The sequence below is a fragment of the Pipra filicauda genome, unplaced genomic scaffold (genome assembly GCF_003945595.2).
Source record: "Pipra filicauda isolate LSUMZ 115617 unplaced genomic scaffold, ASM394559v2 scaffold78_size3787270_pilon, whole genome shotgun sequence".
Lineage (NCBI taxonomy): Eukaryota > Metazoa > Chordata > Aves > Passeriformes > Pipridae > Pipra > Pipra filicauda.
Genome location: NW_024104964.1, coordinates 903,419 through 918,052, shown reverse-complemented (window position 1 = coordinate 918,052; position 14,634 = coordinate 903,419). Strand labels below are relative to the sequence as shown.

General features: G+C 51.4%; 2 protein-coding genes across 2 annotated transcripts; both read right to left on the bottom strand.

Annotated features, from left to right (window-relative positions):
- Nucleotides 1-429: 429 nt before the first annotated feature.
- Nucleotides 430-1,494, bottom strand: SUCNR1 (succinate receptor 1). The gene has a single exon (XM_027731300.2). The coding sequence runs from the start codon at nucleotides 1,492-1,494 to the stop codon at nucleotides 430-432; it is 1,065 nt and encodes a 354-aa protein (XP_027587101.2).
- A 4,449-nt stretch (nucleotides 1,495-5,943) lies between these two features.
- AADAC (arylacetamide deacetylase) lies at nucleotides 5,944-13,978 on the bottom strand. The gene is made up of 5 exons (XM_027731273.2): nucleotides 13,832-13,978; nucleotides 9,608-9,830; nucleotides 9,295-9,364; nucleotides 8,786-8,957; nucleotides 5,944-7,699 (listed from the first exon to the last, which is right to left on the bottom strand). Exons 1-5 carry the CDS (start codon nucleotides 13,967-13,969, stop codon nucleotides 7,091-7,093), a joined length of 1,212 nt encoding a protein of 403 aa, XP_027587074.1. The 5' UTR covers nucleotides 13,970-13,978; the 3' UTR covers nucleotides 5,944-7,090.
- Nucleotides 13,979-14,634: the final 656 nt, after the last annotated feature.

The following is a 14,634-nucleotide window of genomic DNA, read 5'->3' as shown; positions in this document are numbered from 1 at the left end:
TGGCCCTGTGAGCTTGCCTGGCTGTCCTGCTGAGTACAAAGACACATTCGTTTTAGCCCATCCTCGCTCCAGCCCAGCATCACATCATGGCTCACAAAGCAGTTATTTGAGAGCAGTGTGTTTTTCCCTCCAAGAGCTGACTTGATGGTCTTTTGTTTACAATATTGATGTGCTGGGGGGTATTGTGCTCTGAGAGCAGGGTCCTCCTGTACTGCTGGGAGTGAGCACCTCTCCTGGTCTGCTGGAGGCAGCTCAGCAGCAGGTCTCCTGTACAATAAGGTAACAGGTGCATTTCCAGGAACACAATCAGCTCACACTTATTCTATAGCATAAATAAGGTTATCTAAAAAAAATGGCACATGACTGATTGTTCTCCCTAGGGAGTTCCCTCCCTGCCGTCTCCCACTACCAGGGGCTCTCCTTCCTTACTCACCACCTGGTGACCGTCAGCCTGTGCAAGAGCTGCCTTGTTTTGGCCATCAGCATCTCTCTGAAGTGGTCACCCATGAGGAAATAGAAAACAGGATTAATGGCACTATTCAGAAAGGCAAGGGGTCTCGTGATGACGTAAATGGTGCTGATGATGCCCTGCGTGCACTCGGGGACGTTCAGGGCCGGGATTCGGGAAGCGAGGCGGACGTTGCGCATGACGTGGTAGGGAGTGAAGAGCAGGGAGAAGATCACCACGGTGAGGACCACGAGGGTGAGAGGCTTCTCGAGGGTCAGGGGAGAGCTGAGTTGCTCACTCCTGTTTTTAAGAAACCGAACCATCTTCACGTAGAAGCAGCACATGATCAAGAGAGGGATGAGGAACCCGAAGACAGTCAGGAACATGCTATAGATGAGGTTTTCTGCGGGGTCTCCAGAGCTCGCATAATCAAGACACTTGTAATTATTGGCAGGTGTCAGAGGCTCCAGGAAATGCACCAGTGGCAGCAGCTCCAGGATCACCCCAACCCAGATGGCAATGGACACCAGGACAGCCGTTCTCCTCTGCTGAAGGACGTGGTCCCTGAAGGGGTGTTTTATGAGCATGTACCGGTCAACGCTGACAGCAGTGAGGAAGAGGATGCTGCTGTACAGGTTGGCATGCAGCAGGAATCTGTTGCTGTGGCACAGGATGTCCTGCTTTGCCCACTGATCGTGGGAGTAGCTGTTCACCAATACTGGCAGAGTACAGAGAAATAACAAATCTGATAGGGATAAATTGAACAGGTAGATGTTGCCACTTTTCCATTTTTTCAGGCAGAAGATATAGCCAAACACCACAATGGTGTTTCCAATGAAGCCTAAAATGAACTCAAGGGTATACATGGTGGAGAGATAATACTTTTCTAGGACTCTGTTTGTCAGCAAGCAGTCACTGGTCTCATTCACAGCCTGGAAAGTTAAAAGGAAAAAAAAACCACAAAAAAATGAATAAAAGAACATTTCCATGTTTATATTGTTGCTGTAATTGGTGAATACATCCTCCAGTTTCATTCCAGCCTTCATGGGTTATTTGACCTGAAAGAATGTCTCTCACACATGGAATTTACACTTTCAGCCACTGACCAGTGTTATGGAGCAAGATAAAAACTTGCCTGAGCAAAGATCTGTGTGAGGAGTTTGAAGTAAGAGCAGCACCTGAAGGCACCTGCCACGACGTGCCAGCTGCTGCTCGGCCAAAGCCAGCAGCCAGGAAAGTGAAGCCAGCCTGTCAGTGCCCTGTCAGTGCCCTTGCTGGAAGTCCTCTGCCCCCATTACCCAACGCCGGCCCCATGAGCCCTCACTCATCACCAAAGCAGAAGTTCTCTGTCAAGGCTTATGAAGGATGAGCTCATTAGCAGCAGTGCAGACACACTGACAACACTACTCGGAATTCATAAGGAAGCCAGGAGAGATGTGTTTATTAAATTAACAGAACCATTAGTCGTGTGCTTTGCACAGTTTTGCTGGTAACTGGGTACCAGAAAGGCACGGAGGATGGAGTGTCTCTCCTGTGCACTCTGCCAAAGCTTTCTAGGAGCTGCACCATGCATGAGCTTGCCTGATGACAAATTTTGCTTGCTTTCTTTCTAAAGGTTGGTTAAAAAAATCCTTTCAGGACAGGGAAGGAAAGAGAGCAGGATCTCAAGTGCTCACCCCGCTTCCTCCTCAGCAAAGCCCGCACTGCAGGGAGCTGCAGGACACAGCTTTCAGTGAAAGCTGAAAGTAAAGTGTCAGCAAACAATTAGAAAGCAGGGAAAACAAAATGCTAGAAACCGGGATATAGATCAAAACTGAACTCAAGCTAAGGTTAAGCATTTTCAAAGGTGTTCTGGTGTCCACAACCTGTTCAAAGGTCTCTGCCCTCAAAGCACCATATTTTATTTTAAAGGTAGATCATGAGGCAGAACAAAGCACAGCATACCCAAAACTTAATAAAGTTACCTCCAGCAAGTCTCTACACTTCCTCTGTGCCCCGCAGGGGACAGAAATGCTACGGAGTGCTCACTCTGCTCAGTCACCTCAGCTGCAGCACCCACCGAGCCCTGGCTGCTCCGCTCCTGAGGAGAAACTCAATACCTGAGTGAGGTTTTAAATCTGGAAAGCACAGCACGGACATGAGCACTCCAAATATCAATACTAATTTACAAGTTCCTGTATTGACAGATACATCGATTTAGGCAGTTGTTAGGAAAAGGCTGACGGATCAATGTTAAGGTAAGCAGGTAAGGCAGTTAAAGGTTCGCTCAGAGGAACAGAAGAGGCTCCCCAGCACCAGACCCTTACCATCGCCAGGGCTGTGGGTGCTGCCTCCCCGCCGGGCTCCAGGATCCAGGGGTGCAGCCCCGCTGCCGTCCCGCCGAGTGCGAGCAGGATTTAATCATTAATGAGTCAAGGCGGAGGCAGGAGCTGTGTGGCTGAGCAGCACAGGGGGCACTGGGAGGGTGGGGCTGCTCGATGTGCGCCGAGGGAGCTGCAAATAGCACTTCCACCTCACAGGGATCCGCTGGGAAACTGCCCGGGGCGGATGGAGGCGTGCGGAGGGAGAGGGCACTGCTCCCCACCCCCTGCCCTGGGAGTGCCCGGGGGCTGCAGGAGGGCAGAGCTGGCGGCTCGTTCCTGCTCACACGCAGTCACCTTCAGCCCTGGAGCAGCCTCTCCTACTGCACCCAGAGACCGACACAGCAGCTGCCGCAGCTCAGCGACTTCCCACAGCTCGCAAACCAATTAAACAATACATTTAATTCTATTACAACACTAAAGAAGAGCACTTAGTTTTCATACAGCAACACATCACCACTCCAAAGCTCGCTGCTTCATTCAGCATTGTGAGATAGAAATTATTGGTAAAGATGAAAATATAATAAATACTGATAGTGCAGAATGACCCAGCTCCATGGTGATTGATGCTCCTGAACTATCTCGTTCCACTCCCTACCACAGGCAGGGACACCTCCTACTAAACCAGGTTGCTCCAAGCCCCATCCAACCTAGCCTTGAACACCTCCAGGGATGGGGAAGCCACAGCTTCTCTACCCTTTTTTCCCCCTTCCCCTTTATTGTGATGTATTTCACTGTTAGCAAACATTAACCCTATTAGGAGATATTTTCTATGCAGATAAGGCCAACAGATCAGCTCATATTTAAGCATTACAGAAGCTCATTTAAAATCCCAACACTGATTTAAAGCTGATTTAAAATTCCAATTTAAAAAGCCAACCCTGGCTTCTAATTTACCAGCTTTTAAATATATTGTCCATTCAGGCAACTGCTGTTGCACTGAAGGATAAAGTGGGGCTGAATAAATGGAGCGTTTCTTCCTTCTCACTGCAGTAACACCTCAGAGAACTGGCGGGGAGCGAGAAATGCTCCTTAATGTCCTTTCCATAGGGTTACATTTGTGCCAGATTTACAGCTCTGTGGCTGTTGCATCGGCTCACTGTGTTTCTGAGCACAGGTTTCTAACCCTTGGTTATTCTGAGGCTCTCCCAGTCACATGAGCTGGCACCTCTAATTCCATTGCCTTCAGACAGCCCTGTCCCTAAGGAACACCCGGTCTGGGGGTCTCAGCAGAGGTTGCCAGAGAGGTCTGTGCCCAGTGCTCCCTACCTGGTGCCATGGGCCATGCTGGCAGCTCCAGGCACTGCTCCTGGCACAGCAGGCTGCAAATGTGCTGTCCTGCTGGGAAGGGTTCAGCGGGGGCTGAGCCAACCTCAGCATGAGGAACCAGAACAGAACCCAACAGCTCAATGGGGTAACTTGTAACGGCAGCACTGGGGCCCCTTAACGGGCCCAGCGGCCGGGCTGAGCACACCAGCAGGAGTTCCCTGCATTTCCCCACAGGGAACAACCCAACCAGCAGCTCCAAAAACACTGAAGACCAAAAGGACTGTCAGGTTCTGTTTCTCGGCGGTTGTTGGTTGGTTTGTTTGTCTGTTTTTAAACCAGTGTAGTACTTAAAAAAGTTAAGGGCTCTTAAGCAATGGATACTGATGAAGCCCTGACTGCTGCAGGTGCTTTGGGAATGATTTATTTTTTCTTCCACTCACGAGTGTGAATTCATTCTCTTCATACACCTGCCCCTGCACCATGTTTTGTACAGGTGACAGGGGAGCTGGAGACTCTGTGACCAGCCTGCCTGTGCTTGGGCATCCTTGGAGGGTTTGATCTCTGAGAGTGGGTCTGCTCCTCTGTGAGCTCTGTGTGGGGCTGTGAGCTCACAGAGGATGGCAAGGCTGAGCTTAGTCCCTGACTGTCAAACACCAAATCCCACCTCAGCCTCTGCTGGGAGACAGACCAAAGCCTTCCCTTGGGGTGATTTGTCCTGTTTTCTGGTGTAGATAAATGAGTTGCTTACTGCAGCTCCAGCCTCTCCTGCCAGTGATGCCGATGGTGCAGTTTTCACTGTCTCATTTTGTGCCACACCAGGCAGCTCCAGCCCCAAAAGTCTATTTTAGGAATCTAAAAAACCCACATACAGTCCAATCAATCATGAGTCCATAGTTAGGTGCTGATACTTAAAAGACATTTACCTCTGGTTCCAAGACAGTCCTATAAAAAACACGGAGCGGGAGGTTGGCAATTTTTGGCTGGCATTGTTGTTTAGAACATAAATTTTCCTTCTGCCTCACAGGCGGGCATTGAGTGCTCCCGTGTCCCTGATGCAGCCACTGCCTGAGCACAACAGAGGGAACAGCGTGGCCAGGGAGGGCACCCCAGGTCTGCTCCAGCTGGGCTGCACAGGCGGGTCCAGCACCCCTGGAGGGAGGCAAAGCCAACTTACCCAAGGCAGTCTGGGAGACAGCAGAGCAGCCTGCTGAGGGATGCCTCATGGGCATGTCTCCTCCAACACAAACATCTTCTCTAAACAGTCTCTCAAGCAAGGCTTTGTCTGCCATATATCTGGAAACCCCAACTGGGCCCATCCCATTAGCATTTACATCCCAGAAATGCCCACCCCAGGCAATATTCTTGTGGACATGACCCTAACACTGTATAGAAAGTCAGACCAAAGGTGTTACTTAGCAAAACCCCACAGCCAGACTTCCTCAGGAATACTAAGAGGCTGTTAATTGTTTTCAAGTGTGAGAGAAATAGAGCTCCAGTGGAGATTCCTGCTGCCAGCAGGCAGGAGCCCATTCCATGGATGAGCGTGGGATGTGCTGGCAGTGCTGCAGAGACACCCAAGAAATACCTTCCAAACACACTGGGAGTGAGCACACGAGCACGAGCACGTCCAGAGGGTGTGCAAAGGGAGACCTACTCAACCCCTGCTGCTTCCCTCCTCAACAGCCCCACCCCAACATCACCAATACTCACATTAACAGTAGCAGCAGAAATAAAACATCTCCCAGAGTTTGCCCTGGGCTCTCTGCAGCAGCCACCCTTTGGCTCCAGCACACCTGCTATTGCTTCCTGATAAATGGGACACTTGAGTGACAAAGCACATTGCATTGTAATCAAAGACTAGTTTAATTTTTATACTCAGCTTAAAAAAGATGAAAAGCACAGCAGTCATCCCATCCACATTCCAACTGAACAGGCAGCACACACTCAGGAAAAATAACCCAGAATCACTGAAGATTCAGTATCTTTTATGCAAAAGAAAAGCAGGATACACAAAGTACATGGCCATGGTTTGATTATCTTAAACCAACAGCCAACCCCCGTATTCATGTTTCAAAGTTTTAAGGTTTATATTTAGCACACAAAACATTTACACACAGGTTATTTGTTCCACACAGAAAGCTGAACTCTTTCAAACCTATAAAGCTACTAAGCTAATTTTACTTTAAAAAAATCATATGTAAAAACTACCAAACAAGTTTAAGGACAATTAGAACACATAGTACATGACCTATCAGATAAGGAGAGCATGGACCATGCAGCAGTGCTATTGTAAGGCTGGGACCTTCACAGCTTCCCTTTTCCTGATGAAAATCCAGTGCTGGTTTGTTGCACTATTTCCTGCTAGTTCAAGGATTAAAGAAAGTGAGTATGAGCAAGACAGGTGCTTTTTAAAAAAAAATTTAACAATCTCCCCCCCATACCCCAAAACACTTGCACAATTTTTTGGCCATCCCACTGGGTTTCCCTGGAGCCTTGCTGGGTAGGGACAGCAGCCCCAGCCCAGCCACTGCCTGCGATGGGTGGGTCCCACCAGCTGCCTGGCACCTGGCCCTGGTGCCCCCATTCATCCCATCACCCCTGGCAGCAGCAGGGCCTTGCTGGCACATCCCATGGGAAAGAAGAGCCGTGAGGGACAGGGAGAAAGCAGCCACCAAGTGCCTCCCATGTGCCCACAGTGACCTGGCCCACTGGCACATGCCTGTGGTATGAAGGTGTTGTGATAGGAAGAAAGAAGCGGCAACAGAGACAAGACACCAAGTGCCAGAGGCTGCAGGGCCAGGAGGGGAAGCCCAGGGCAGTCCCGGCAGGTTTGAGGCTCAGACAGCACTGGAAGAATGCTCAGATCAGAATCAGACTGATTTCCTGTCAGAGACGACGGAAACGCTCCGGTCCCAGCACTGCAGAGCATTGCAGAGCACCTTGGCCGTGGCTCACAGGGCCGAGAGCTGGCACAGCCCCGTGCCCTCGGCCACGCCGGGCAGACGTGGGGGGCTCAGAGGTTCTCCTTCAACCACTGCACGTATCTGTCGAAGAGCCGGTGCCCCACGGCCAGCTCGTAGGGCCAGGAGATGAACAGGAGGGCCCCGTGGAAGGCGTCCCGCGCGTGGTCGTGGGTGACGCTGACGCCGGCGTTGCGGAGCCGCTGCGCGTACATGGCACCATCGTCCCGCAGCACGTCGTGCTCGCACGTCAGGATGTAGGTGGGGGGCAGCTGGCGCAGCCGGGCATCGCTGCCCAGCAGCGGGGCCGCCCGCGGGTCCAGGAAGCCGGGGTACCGCCGTGCCAGCGCCGCGCTGCCCGGCGTGGGGGCCGCGTACGCGTGCCCCTGGCGCATCCCCGCGGGCAGCAGCCGGCTCCAGTTCACAAACTGCAGCAGGTGTCCCGCCTCAGCGGGGACGTGCCTGTTGGAGGCCATCGCCTCCCTCAGAGAGGGGTCTGACGTGAAATACTCGCTCCAGAACCTGATCATGAGCGACCTGGACAGGAGGGGCTTGTTGGCGTTGTCTCGGTAGGACGGCAGATCCAGGTCCAGGGCCTGCAGGGCAGGGTAGAGCAAAACTTGGGCTTTGAGCTTTGTTTTGACTTCAGGGTCCTCCAACAGCTGTAGAAGAAAACAGATAATTTCAAAGAGTCAGTGAAAGCGCTGGCTCTCCCACACTGACAAAAGATCTGAAGTAAGGAAATAAGACACTCATTTCACAACATGAGCAAAATAAAATCGATAAAACCAGGATAGAGTAAAGAAATTCTGAATCCATAGGTGGGTCACCTAAAACAATGTGCTGTGCTAAAAATTCACAAACATCAAATACAATTTCATTTTATTTCTTATGTTGAAGGATAACGATATTTGGGAAATACTCTTTTGGAGGCTTTAATGCTTTCTGAAGTAGTAACCAATGTTTTTTCTATAACTGCAGAAATTTTCTGTTCTTATATCATGAAAATTTCACATTTCTGAATCTCCTTTAATAATTTCCCACAATTTGGAGCTTATCCACTGGTTGGTTTTCAGCCCTGAGGTGTTACAACTCAAGCAACTGCAATTCTGTGCATTTTAGAGATGTGACAAATAAAATGTGATGAATTGAACACTAACATTTCTTATATGTCATTCTTTTCCCCTCTTCACTAATAAATCTTCCATTTTCTCCCTCATCTTCTGCCTTCAGCATCCACAGCAAATTCACCAGTGTTCCCAGTGAGATCCATTACAATCCAAACAAGTTCTCAAGAGAGCAACAACATGATGTTGGCTTTTTTTTAATAATCTTGAGTGAGAAGTGCAAAAGGCACTGAACTGTGTGATCAGACACTGGAACACTTAGTGCTGGTTTTTTGTTTGGTTGAGATTTTTTACCCTGCTATTTACATCTTTATGAGCCAAATTGTTAAAATTCCCTTTTCAAACACCATACCTAGACCAGTCAATATGTGCTTAAGGTTAGCATGATGTATGCCCCAATTAGAGGGCAGAGAGCCTTATTTAGGGTATAAAGGTCTGGATGACACCAAAGCTCCTCTGCTGCCCTTGAGTGGCTCAGGCACATTGGCTCCCGTGGGCTGTGGGACGTCCTGTGTGCACAGACCACGAGAGCTGCACGTGCTTTGAGCTGAGGTGCTTGTTAGCGGCCGTGAAATGACAAAAATAACTATTCTGAGCTTGCAGCCCAGGCTTTAGTCGTACCTGTTGTGCCACAGCCGCAGCCAGGTTGCCCCCAGCGCTGTCCCCTGCGACACAGACCCGCGCAGGGTCCACCCCGTACTGGGCCAGGACACTGCTCTGCAGGAAGAACTTGGTCGCTGAGTACACGTCGTCAAAGGGCACTGGGAAACGGTGCTCAGGGGCCAGCCTGTAGCTGTGGAGGCAAGAGAGGTGCGTCAGTCCCCGCTGTTAACAAAGGGAAGGGCTCACTGATGTCTGCCTGAGCTGGGGCACGTTTGTTATTTCTGCGCCCAGAGAAGTGGGAACAGTCTATTCAGGACAGTCCAGTATTCCAGTACCCCCCGTCTTCATAAAGCCAAAAGAGCCACCAACCACAGTTCACCACTGCCACCCTGGTGGCCTCGGTTCACAAGTGCTTATAGCCAGCAGGAAGACACATGACCAAAGACAGAGGTATTGCAAAATTATATTAATTGAAACAAATTAATTTATTCCAAACCCTCATCCCATCTGGAAGGAGACTCTCTTACTTGACTGACACCACGACAGCATCCAGCTCGTTTGAAGTTCGCCGTGAGATGTGATCGTAGGATTTCATGCCTGAAATGAAACAAGTCACTGGAATACACCCCAGTACTTGTGAGAACGGGCACACACACAGCCTGATGCTCCTCTTGGCAGAAGCTTTCAGGTGACTTTCCCAAACCTCCACCTGCTTTTAACTCTTGACACACCAGTTCCCTGACCCTCCCCTGTGGTAAGTCCCAAAAAACAAAAGGCAGCGCTTGACACGGGCTGTTGAGATCTTCCACAGACCCCTGGCACCAAGGGAAAAGCACTTACCTGCGTCTCCCAGGCACCACCCCCCACCGTGGAAGTAGACCATGGCCCTCCTCAGCCCGTCAGGTGCCCTCTTGGGCAGGTACAGGAGGACGGGGACGTTGTTGAACTCGGTGTCTGTCACAGTGACGTTTTCATCGGATGCGACCATGACGGTCTCCATAGCTGTGATCAGCCTCATGCCCTCCATGTAGTGCATCAGCCCCAGCAGATCCAGCACCGCGGACTAAAGACAAGGGCAAACAGTGCTTTCAGTGCAGCCTCAGTTACTCGCAGATTAACTCTCCATGAAGGCACTCGATGCCCTGTGCAAGCCCGTGAAGTTGCTGTGTAGGTCACGACAACAACAGGCCCGGGTGTGTCCCTCTGATGGGAGCTTGGCACTGAAAGGAGCACTCGGTGCCGGTCGCTCACTCTGTGTCACTGCTGCCCAGCTGGGGCAGAGCCCAGCGCTGGCACCGGGGCTGCTGCTTTGTACCTGCCCTCAGACTCGTGCTCAGTGTTTATGTGGGTCACCTCCACAGCACACTGACCAGCTCAGAGACCCACCAGCACAGGGATCGTGCCACAGAGAGCCACCAACAGCCACCCACAGCTCCTGTGCCTGCCACAGGCACCAGCATGGCGTGGGAATGGCACTACTGGCACCAGCATGGCGTGGGAGTGGCACAGGGATCACACTGCACAGAGCCACCCACGGCCACTGTGCCACTGTCAGAACCAGTAGCCCGGCTCCTCCACCACTGCCCCAGGTGACATGACACGACTCACTTTCCACCCCAGCCTCCTCCCTGCCTCATCACATCACAACAGAAACAGTTAAGTAACAAAGCCAAGTTTTTACACGTTATCTGAAGGTGGAAACAGATGAAACTCAGAGCAGGTTTGAGTTTAAAAAGAAATAAAACAGCCGAGCCTGGTGCAGACTGTTGGATTTTTGTCTTCCAAGAGATGCTTTATTCTCCTCAGGAAGAATGTGAAGCCCCCCCACTGTACGAGATCACCTGCTGACAGGTGTAAGCTCTAGCATTCAGACTTTGATGGTGTAAGTCAGACAGTCTTTGGTTTGCTTGCTGTATTTTTTTTCCAAGAGCACAGAGCTCAGCCCTTACAGTACGTGACAGCCATTGTCACCACATTTTACCAGTCACCTCTCTCTGAAGGAGAGAGCAGGTGGTGCCAGGAGGAGCCCTGCCAATCCCAGTGAGTTGGAATTGGGATGGAGATGAGTGGGCAGTCCCTGGCACACCACAAAGGGAAACACAGGTCCTTGCCTTCAGCTCCACAAAAACAAACACGTGTGTGCCAGAACTGCAGTTTTAGCCACAACATTTACATAGTTTATGTAAATATTTCTCAACTGTTGCCTTTTCCCCCAGGATTAGTGTCTTGAAAAAACAAATCTATCTGTCAAAGTGAGCCCTGCTGTGATTCCACTGAGCTTGTGAAACCCCCATGGTGAAAGGAATTCCCTGAGCCCCAGCACTGAGGATTTTCAGCACTAGCAGTTGTGTTTTCCACAACTGGACAATTTGCATTGTAGAAAACCACTGAGCTGCTGCCTGTGGTTTCCAGGCCATTATCCTATGGAAATGAAAGGAAATCATGCTGTCATATGAAAATCCTCATTGTCCCAGTGTGAGATTACAGGGTGTCACAGGTTAACAGCAAAACCAACCACTTTGGGGTTTGGGATCCTCATGCATTTTCCACAGTCACTTCCTCCCTCTTCCATAAAGGAGCAGGGCAGAAAGAACAAAACTCCCAAATATATGGAGGAGGAGGAGGGGAGCCTGACTGTGCCTGGGCAGGTGGAGCACCCTCACGACTTTCAGCAGTTCAGTTATCCCAAGGGGTGATGCTCTAGATGGGACACTCTCCAGAGAAGCTCCCCATCAGCCTGCAGGGACACAAGCAGTTTGTGAGTGGGGCTGGAAAAGGCTTGAGTCTGGGTTTCAGTGCTTCTGAGGAGTGGGGCCAAGGAAGGAGGGAGCTTTGGGAGGACGTCACAGAACCACAGCAAAGACATTGAGTTGCACTTTATACTTTCTTCACGTTTCAACCGAGGCCATGGAGCACTTCCTAAAACACCTGAAGCATTTTCTGCTCAAGCACCAAAGCAAGTGGTTGGTGCATTGTTGGAGGCTGTCCCCCAGCTCGGCAGCACAGGGCCATGGGACGTGGACAGGCAATGGGAGCCATTCCCAGCCTCCCTGCTGCAGTGGGACCGGCACAGAGGGGCGGGCTGGGCACACCCCGGCGGGGCTGCTGGGCTGGGGGCTCCCCAGAACCCACCACAGCACAGGGGAGGGAGATTTGCCACTTCGTGGTGCTCTTGACACATCCTTTTGTGAGCTCAGAGAGGACTCTGCTGCTCAGGAGTGCTCGAGGGCAGCAGTTTGCTCCCTGTGTTCAAACTCAAAGACTAAAGCAGGGTCCCCTCTGCAGACCTACCACGAGTGACCACGAGTCACTGCCCTGTAAGCACTGTGGGGAACGGGCTCAGGCTTCCCAGGCAGCTGGGACAGCAGCTCCAGAGACGCCAGCTCCGTGTGCCAGTGACAACACCTGATCCACCAGCACACAGACAGCACTGCACTGGCACTGCTGTGCCAAGGGTGACAGTCTGACCCAGCCAGCGGGCCTGGGGTGCACAGGCAATGAGCTCCCTAGGCACGGACCCTCCTTGCAGGCCCCCTCCAGCAGGAGATTTGGGAGAGGAAGCAGCAACACAGCACGTCAACAGTGCAGACTACAGATTCTTTCCCACCCTTTTAAATCTCCCACCACCTCACCCCCCCCCCCAAAAAAAAAAAAAAAAAAAAAAAGAAAAAAAGAGAGAGGGCAGCAAAGAGTCCATGATACACACCAAAAAACCCCTCATCCCTCACCCCTGCTGGCTGGACAACCCTAATAAAGTCTCCCCTGCTGACAAGGGCTGCCTCACAGCTCTGGACATCAGTGGCTTTTAGGTACACTCCAGAGTGATGTTTAGGAGACATCCCAAAAAGCTGTGTACCCTTGTCTCCACTAGAAAATCCTAAATGCAGTGTCTCTCAAGGACTTCTGAGAATCACACCCACTATATTGCAACTGGAGTGACAGAAAAGGCAAAACCAAACTAGTGCCCTTTGGAGCCAACAGCCCGGGTGCTGGTGGCTGCAGCAGCCCAGCCTTCCAGCAGCATCCCCCCAGCAAACCCAGCAGCTTCTCTCCTGGCTCCTTAGACCCCTCTTTTAACAGATTTTATTGTGCAAAAAGAAAAGCAGCCTCACAACATTTGTAGCCACCCAGGAAGATGTTTGCAACATTCAGCCCTCTTCCTCCCCCCAAACCTTCATCTTTGACCTTGTTTTTAGGTTTCAGTCACGCTGCTGCAGCCACATTGTACAGCAAGGACAGCCTGGGTTCAAACCAGCTCCCAGTTACTGCACCTCAGAGGTGGGAGCTCCAGCACCGTTATTTACACACGATGTGCAGCTTCACAGACCACTTCCACGTGCTGGAAGGGTCTGTAACGTGCCTGAAGTGAAGCAGAAACCAGGGATGTCGTACATGTTAAAATAGCACAGAGGGACACACAGACCATGCTGGCAGTAAATACTGGCCTAGAACTGCAGCCAGGCTGTAACACCAGCACCTGTGAAAGGCTGTAACACACAGCTCTGCACTCAGGAGCTAGAGACCATTTTTACATAGGCAAGATCACAGTGGTATTAAAAGAAGTTTTATTTTTATGTACACATGGCTTAATCTCTACATGCTCTAGCACTATCTCCCCTATAATTACTTTGGTGTAGTTTTTAGGCTCATTCTGTCAGTAGATTTCCATGAAACCACAAAAATCAATAGTATTTAGGAGCAGCTCTAGTTTTCCCTCCCCTGACACCCAACACTGCTGAGGGATCTCAGTACACAGGGGCTGAGAAGCAGAATGATTCGAGCAGTAGTGCTTCAGCCACACAGGACTGTGAAGCAAAAGAAACTCATCTGTGCTTGTCAGGCTGTGGTCACACCCAACATCATATTCCAGTTACTCCAAATGGCCTTTTCTCAAGATTGCACAATTAAATCTTTTCTATTCTTAGGTCTATCATAGTTGCAGTAAGTTTAATGCAGTCCTTCACTGAGTATACCACCATAGCCATTCAACATATGCAGTATGGCACCTATGTACTGCCGTGTCTCCACGAGAACCCCCCCTGCTCCCCAGCCCTCCCCACTCACCAGGTGCCCCACGGCCCTGAAGGGGGCACAGAGGACCATCACTCTCCAGGGCTGTGCCAGCTCCGCGGGCAGGGGGATGTAGATGTAGTAGGCGAGCAGGGCTGGCAGGAGGCAGAGGCAGAGCAGCTTGGCCCCCATGGCTGCGGGCACCGCTGGGGCTGGGGAGAGCAGCTCTCACCGACTGCGAGCGGCCACGAGTCAGCGCAGGGCAAAGTTAATCCCGTGTTTTGTTTGAGTCCCGGCCAGGGAGTGATTTCTCGTCGGATCACACGGGGCAGAGGTTACTCCCCTTTGTGGCTCCCAAGAAAACATGTTTCCCCAGCCAGGCGTGCAGCCCTGCGAGTGACCGAGCTGGCGTGCCCAGCCCGGATTAAGCAGCGAGGCTGCACACTCAGCACCCGTCCCTGCCCTTGGCGGCAGCGGCCAGCCCCAGGACTCTGCAGGGGAGAGCTGTGAGAAACGAGGAGCAGGATGTGGCTGTGAGCTGCACACGGTGACACACAGATCTAAACACATGGCTTGGACATTCAGGAGCCACTCTGGAGGGCAGCAGCTCAACCAGAGCCCCGGGCACAGCTATGCCCCCCGGGGCAGCGGCTCGCCAAGAGCCCGGCTCACAGGGATGCCTGGTGGGATCAGCCCATGGCAGCAGCTGACCCACTGCCACTCCTCAGGCAGGAGCCGGCACCTCCTGCCCTGGCAAAGGCACCTTTGGCACACACAACACACCAGCCCCTTGTGCAATAGTAGGGTTGGCAGATAAAACAATCTTTTACAGGGCAGGGCTTCTGGCTAATATTTGA